This window comes from Fringilla coelebs, assembly GCF_963513975.1.
Source record: "Fringilla coelebs genome assembly, chromosome: 10".
Taxonomy (NCBI): domain Eukaryota; kingdom Metazoa; phylum Chordata; class Aves; order Passeriformes; family Fringillidae; genus Fringilla; species Fringilla coelebs.
In genome coordinates, this window is record NC_140036.1 from 17,245,982 (window position 1) to 17,252,723 (window position 6,742).

General features: G+C 62.4%; 2 protein-coding genes across 3 annotated transcripts; one reads left to right on the forward strand and one right to left on the reverse strand.

The window, feature by feature from the left end:
* Nucleotides 1-1,489: 1,489 nt before the first annotated feature.
* On the forward strand, nucleotides 1,490-3,251 carry THPO (thrombopoietin; the record flags this gene model as incomplete). Its single annotated transcript, XM_084212274.1, has 5 exons — nucleotides 1,490-1,502; nucleotides 2,304-2,431; nucleotides 2,514-2,600; nucleotides 2,806-2,970; nucleotides 3,069-3,251. 5 exons carry the CDS (start codon nucleotides 1,490-1,492, stop codon nucleotides 3,249-3,251), a joined length of 576 nt encoding a protein of 191 aa, XP_084068400.1.
* A 564-nt stretch (nucleotides 3,252-3,815) lies between these two features.
* On the reverse strand, nucleotides 3,816-6,164 carry POLR2H (RNA polymerase II, I and III subunit H). 2 transcript variants are annotated; one of them, XM_084212326.1, is made up of 5 exons: nucleotides 6,054-6,164; nucleotides 5,630-5,713; nucleotides 4,842-4,935; nucleotides 4,396-4,479; nucleotides 3,816-4,267 (listed from the first exon to the last, which is right to left on the reverse strand). In XM_084212326.1, the coding sequence occupies exons 1-5, from the start codon at nucleotides 6,124-6,126 to the stop codon at nucleotides 4,150-4,152; spliced, it is 453 nt and encodes a 150-aa protein (XP_084068452.1). In that variant the 5' UTR covers nucleotides 6,127-6,164; the 3' UTR covers nucleotides 3,816-4,149. The 2 variants fall into 2 exon arrangements, with proteins under 2 accessions (XP_084068452.1, XP_084068453.1); XM_084212327.1 differs by lacking the exons at nucleotides 4,396-4,479; nucleotides 4,842-4,935.
* Nucleotides 6,165-6,742: the final 578 nt, after the last annotated feature.

The following is a 6,742-nucleotide window of genomic DNA, read 5'->3' on the forward strand; positions in this document are numbered from 1 at the left end:
GCAGCTTGTCACGTCCGCAGAAGGGCCACGGCCGTGTGGGGGAAGCCCGGAGGAGTTTGACCCCGGTGCTCACGGGTCTCATTGCTGCCAGATGTGCCCAGGTGAGCCGGCGCTGCCTGTCTCATCCCTGCACCCGCTGGAGCCCCCACCCAGGCACCCTGCAAGGTGGGCTGTTGTGGGCTGAGCAGGGCATAGGGCAGGTGGAGCAGGGCACGGGTGTTTACTTTAACTGCTGTCACCCGGCCAGGCGCTGCCGGGAACTGCTGCTGGGAACGTGCGAGAGTGTGCGAGAGAGAGCCGGGGTGAGAGAAGGAAACGCAGGCACTGCAGGGAGACAGGAGCGGGAGGATGTGTCCTGGGAGGGGGGTGTTACCCAAAGGAAGCTGTGAGGGATGCTGGGGTGGAGGGTTATCTGAGCGCAGGCCCAGTGTGTGCCAGGGAAGCGCACGTGTGTACATGTAGGTTTGAGGGTGCACGTGGTGGCTGTGTGCCCGTGAGCAGTTTGGGGGACACACAGGTACACATGGGCATGGGGATGTGCACCCTCCGCCAGAGTGCCCAGCGAGAGCTGACTTTACCAGGGAATGTCACAGCTGTGCCAGGGCATGGTGCTGAACATGACCCTGGTGCTTCTCCTACCCAGGGAGGGGGCATCTCTGGGTGCCTCACCCAGCCCATTCCCAACCAACATCCCTGCTGAAACAGCCCTGGGGCCATGCACTAGCCATGACCCCTGTGATCCATAGCCCTCTCCAGCCCAGAGGGATTCCATGAACCACAGCCATCCCCAGAGTCTCCAGCTCCCTGAGTCACCTCTGGTGGATGCAGGGGTCAGAGCATGCCTCTGTGTGAGGGTCAACAGGGATGGGGTCTAACAGGGTAAAGGTCACCATGGATGAAGTCCACCTCTGGGAGAGGGTCACCAGGATTTTGGTCCACCTCTGGGGTGGCTTCTGTACCTGGCTGCCACAGCTAGGAGCAGGTCTTCATTAGCACTGATGTTCCCGGGGCTGTCCAGTGCAGGATCACTGACACCATCTCTTCTGCAGGTGCCAGGGCCACCCTCTACCCCTGGACAGGCACAGCTGAGGCACTGATCACTGAGCTGCTGGCCACTGAGCGCTCAGGCCCGCGGCCAGGTGAGCAGCCATGGAGGGTGCCCAGGGACGCCCTTCCCGTGCCCTGAGCCAAGGGAGGAAGCGGCCGGAGGCAGGAAGCCTTCCCCCGGGCCCGGGGCCCCTGCTGCGATTTTGCTGGAAGGTCAGGGCAACACAACAGGAAATCGTGCTGCCTCGGCTGGGCGGCCAGGCCGGAGGCGCAGAGCCGCGCCGTGCTGTCCCGGGGCCGCTGCCGGCTCCGGCCTCCGTCCTGGCTGGGCGGCTCGCGGGGAACCCGCGCCACAACTGCTCTCCATGGAAGGGGGACGGGACCCAGGGAGCAGCCGCTGGCCCCAGGGTGGAAGATGCAGGGCCGAAGCCCCCAGCCGAGCATGGAGCTGAACAGTGAGTGTGCAGCTAAAGGGGGGACCGGCTAAAGGGGGGTGCGCAGGAAGGGACTGTGGGTACTGCGGCCCCACAGCCAGAGCATCCCCTGCATGATGAGTCCCACAGCTGGGAACCAAACCCCAAGGGCGGCTCTGTGCTAGTTGGACCTGGCCAATGCCAGCATGTGAGGGCAACCAAGCATCTCTCCATGCCCATCATAGGTAAACAGGCTGCACTGAGGATTTCTGGTGTAGTGCCAGGGCAGGCAGTGAGGCAGGCAAGAGGCTGCAAAGAGGGCGTGGAGAAGCTGGCAGGGTGGGCAGGTGCTGGGCACAGTGGTGTGCAGCAGCACAGGGGAAGGCAGAGCCGGCAGGGGAGTGCTCAGCCGGGGCAGTGGCCAGGAGCAGATGTTCCCTGTGGGACACTGCAGGCTGGGATTCCCCGAAGTGCACATGACGCCTGGAACTGCTCTTGGCAGGGATCCGGAGGGCTGGCCCTGGTCTGCACAGGGAGTACAGCCCTGCTTCCTTGCCTGGAGCGTGGCCGAGAAACCTGGCAGACGTGGTTGTGCAGCCTCTTGGCACACACCGCTGGCACGGAAACCGTGGCTCTCCCCCCTGAGCACCGGCACCCCTCGCTGGCTGACTGGAGAGCAGCACCCGGCCCTCCTCAGCCACTCACACCGCCCCCTGCACCCCCTCCGCGGGGCCATCAAGACCACCAAAAGGCTGGGGAGAGGACTTGCCACTGCAGGTGGCTCTGGGCTGGCACTGCCCAGGGAGGCTGGCACAATGCAAAAGGTAACCCTATCTCCTCCAGGACTGCTCCTCCTCACATCCTTCCTCCTGCACGTGAAAGAGGACCGTGCCAGCCCAACACGGCTGGTCTGTGACAACAGGCTTATCCAGAAGTACATCGTGGAGGCCAAGGACATGGAAAAGAAAGTGGTGAGGATAGAGTCCCCGCAAAACCCCAGACCAGGGACATGCACAGTTCCTGGCACCTCACCTTGACATCTCTCCTCACTAGGGCCAGTGCCAGGCCCTGCCTGCACTCAGGTGCCCTGCAGTGCTGCCCTTGGTGGACTTCACTTTCCAGCAGTGGAAATCCAAATCGGTGAGAGGGGCTGGGAGGAGGGTGCTGGCACTGGTGTGCTAACAGGACTGGAGAAGGAACCTTGGGCTGGCAGAAGCACCAGAAATGCTGAACAAGATGCTTGTAGGCATATCTGGTGGCACAGGGAGGGTAGAGGACTCCATCCAGACCTAAGGTGAGCACAGAAAGCAACGAGGCCTTGGGGGGTCACTGTCTGCTCCTCCAGAACGAGACCAAGCGGCGGGAGATCCTGTGTGACCTGGCCCTGCTGCTGGGCGCTGCAGCAGGGGCCCAGGGCCAGGTGAGCGACGAGTGCGGGGCCAGGCAGCTGAGCCAACTTTACCGACACGCCAACTCCTTCTTCCTGCTCCTGCAGACCTTCAGCTGGGAGGTGAGACCTCCCCACATGAGCCAGACCACCCTGGCACAGGTGCCAGCTGGGCTGGGTTGGGTGCAACGATGTCTGTCACCCATCTGTCCCACTCTCAGGCAGGACACTGGGAGCCAGGCTGCTCCCCACACTCCATGGAGCAGACCCACATCTCCAGCATTTTCCTCATCTACCGGCAGCTGGTACAGGGCAAGCTGCGATTCTTCTTCTACGACCTGGCCAAGGTCTCGTGCAAGCAAGGACAGGGGGACAACAGAGACCCTCCATGTGGGGCCCAATGAGGCTGCACAAAGGGTTCAACCACAAAGCAATGCTGGAGCAATCCTGCAGGACACTAAGCTGTGCTCTGGGTGCCCGGGAAGATGCCCACGGGGAAAGGGTTGACACCTGTTCCTCAAGGACTCACAACCGTGCAGTGCATGGAGGCAAACAGTGACACTCATGTGCCAGCAGGCACAGGCCCTGCTCCCATCTGGGCAGGCCCTCTACTGTGAATGCTTTTTGATTAAAGAGCTATTTTTCTAAGGAGTTGTGTGTGTCCTTGTGCCTGGGCCCAGGGCAGAAGCCAGCTCATCTGGGACATGCTCCCAGTTCTGCCCAGTGCCCGCTCCCAGCTATGGCAGCTGCCAGTGCTGCAGGATCCCCCAGCACAGCCCGAGCTGCCACTCCTCCTCTCTGACCCACATGCTGCAGGTTTGGACTCCCCTCCTTTGGGAAGTGGCAGAGTCTCCCATTAGCCCCTGTGCAGGTGTATCCACTCCCTGCCAGCCTTATCTCTCAGCAAGCAGAGCCAAGTGTACAAAACATCCCAGTTTAATCAAACCCAAGGCAGCCTGCCTCAGGATGGCTCCTGAGGGAATAGTCCCCAGAGGCAGGCAGGCAGCTGTCCCAGTCTGGTTGCTCCTGGACAGAGCCATGGCTGTTGAGCACAGGTGATGGGGAGGAAATGCCATCAGGCAAGACTGGAGCATCCAGCATTGTGTCCACTCAGATGTCAGGCATCTCTCTCCTCGCAAACAAAGATGTGGATCCCAGCAGGAGTCAGAAGACACTGGGATGAGAAGGGGGACTGCTCCTGCCTCCTCAGCTCTGAAGAGGCTAGGCAGCATGGATGCTGGAACAGAATGTGGGCTCTCAGGGCTCCAGCTGGATGTCTGTGGGGTAGCCCACAGAGGTGTGCTAGAAGGCCAACTTCTTCATCAGCAGGTAAACACGAGAGTCCACCTCAAACCCGTGCAGGTTGTTTGCGTCTCCCTGCAGCCGCATGAGCAGCCCCCCGTAGGACACATAGGCAGAGCTGAGGTGGGAGGAGAGGAGTAGTAAGAGCAGGGAATCCCATGGGCGACCCGAGCCCAGATCCCAGCGCTCCCACCCCACCCCACCCCACCCTGGGGCACTGTGTCCCCCTTCTCAACAGGCACTCACAGGCGCGTGGCCGCCTCCGTGGAGGTCTCGTCCCCCTCGATCCGGTACACCTTGCCGTACATCACGTACTCAAACTGGTCTGCCCTGCAACAGCACAGCCTGAGGTCAGCAAGGAATCAAACCTGGCTGTTTCCCCAGCTCAGTGTCCACTGGGAGAAGGTACCTCTCAGTTACAGAGTAAGTTAGACTGGAAAAGACCTCTCAAATCATCAGGTCCAACCTGTGACTGAACACCACCTCGTCAACCAGACCACGGCATGAGTGCCACATCTAGCCTTTCTTTACACAGTTCTAGGGATGGTGACTCCACCATCCTCCTGGGCAGCCATTCCAATGTTTAATCTCCCCCTCCGTGAAGAAATTCCTCTTAGTGTCCAGCCTGAAACATCCAGCCTCAGCACTTCACTTTGTCCCTGTTTCCCACGCGTCCCAGCTGTGCCCTGTACCTGGAGGGCCGGTCATCCGTGGGGTTGTACTCGCCGTCGTCCAGCGTGCCGTCCTCATACAAGGTGCTGGCGATGACCAGGCGGAATTTGTCCCCTGCCAGAGGCCAGAGCAGCAGTGAGAAGGTCAGAGCACAAGCAGAGCAGCAGCACACACAGCCAGAACACAGCGGGTGGCAAAGGGCCACCCTGGCAAGGGGTGCTAAACAAGCTCTGTCCCTGATGCCAGTCCTCCAGCAGGACTGTGGGGAATGTGTGAAAGGTCACACTGGATCCTGTGTCTCCTTGTTCCCCACATTACAGAGCAAACCAGAGGCACAAGGACACCACTGCTGGTGTTTTCAGGGAACACAAGAAGATATTCACTTATATCCCCCAAGAGAGCTTGGCTGGACCCTTGGGCAGGTACCCTGCAGCACCAGCTTCAACTCTTCTGTGTTTCATAAAGGGTAATATTCTCTTTTTCACACATTTAGTGTATTTAGCTGCAGAAATTAATTTCAGGAGGTCTCCCCTAAAGCCTGGTTACCACCAGCTGAAGCAGCTTCCCCAGACAGCATCTGTGTGGAAAGGGACAGAGGTGTCCCAAATGACAGGGAGGTGAACGAGAAACCCGGCTCAGCCTCAGTACACTGAGAGTGCCCTGAATCTCCTGTCACCTGGGGACAACACAGGGGCACAAGGCAGCCTGAGGCAGCTTATTCCTTGATCACAGCAATTCCCGACTCCACCCCCTCTTAACCTCGCCCACCCAAGCCGACACCGGCTGTGCCAGCGGCCCGACAGCTCACCGAGATCCACGGGATAGATCTGGATGTTCACGTCCAGGATGAGATCCATCTTGAAAGATTCGCTCTCGCAGTGCAGGCGCGACACTGGGGAGAGCAGCGGTGTCAGGGACAAGGACAGAGGAGATCCCCGAGGGCTGGGTGGCAACAGGGTCATCTTCCCACCCCAGGCTGGCACCGGAGCCGTTTTCGGATGGGTTCGGGATGGATGCCAGAGCCCGGCAGCCGACGAAGGCATGCACAGGCAGGGAGAGGAACACGGTGGGGCGAGGAATGCCCGCCACAGGGCTGTGGGCGGCACAGCAGCCGGGCCGGGGAAGCCCGGGGGAAGGGGGGCGCTCCGGGGGCTGCCAACACGCGGAGGGGCCAGCGCCGGCGGGAACGGGAGGACGGGGGACCGCGAGAAGGGGGCCGGGGCTCCACTCACCGCGGTCGAACTTCTTTCCCTCGGGGTCGATGTCCTTCACGTCGAAGATATCCTCGAAGAGGATCCCGGCCATGGCAGCGGCTCCGCTCCCGCTCCCGGCGCCGCTCCCGCCCGGCGCGCCCTGATGACGCAACCCCCGCCACGGCCGGGCGGAAGCGGCTTCACGGTGGGCGGGGCCCTCCCCGCCAGGACCGCGGGCCCCGTGCCCCCGCCCCCGCGCGCGGCCGGCAGGGGGCGCTGCCAGGCCGCGGATGGAGCCGCGCGCCGCGGCCCCGCCCCCGGCACGGAGCGGGCACGGCAGCGCCCCCGCGCGGCGGAAACGGGGAGTCCCGGGAGGGGTCCGGGGTGTCCTGAGTGGGGTCAGGGATGTCCCGGGAGGGGGCCGGGGTGTCCTGAGTGGGGTCAGGGATGTCCCGGGAGGGGGCCGGGGTGTCCTGAGTGCGGTCAGGGATGTCCCGGGAGGGGGCCGGGGTGTCCTGAGTGCGGTCAGGGATGTCCCGGGAGGGGGCCGGGGTGTCCCGGGGGGAGTCAGGGATGTCCATGGATGGGTTCGGGGTGTCCCTCGGGGCCCTTGCAGCCCGCGCCCACCCTCGCGGCATGGGACAGAGGGGCTTCACCCGCGCCCCCCGAGGGCAGCTGGACATCGGTGTGATGAGCTGTGCGGACTCAGCCAGCTATGGGTCTCGGGG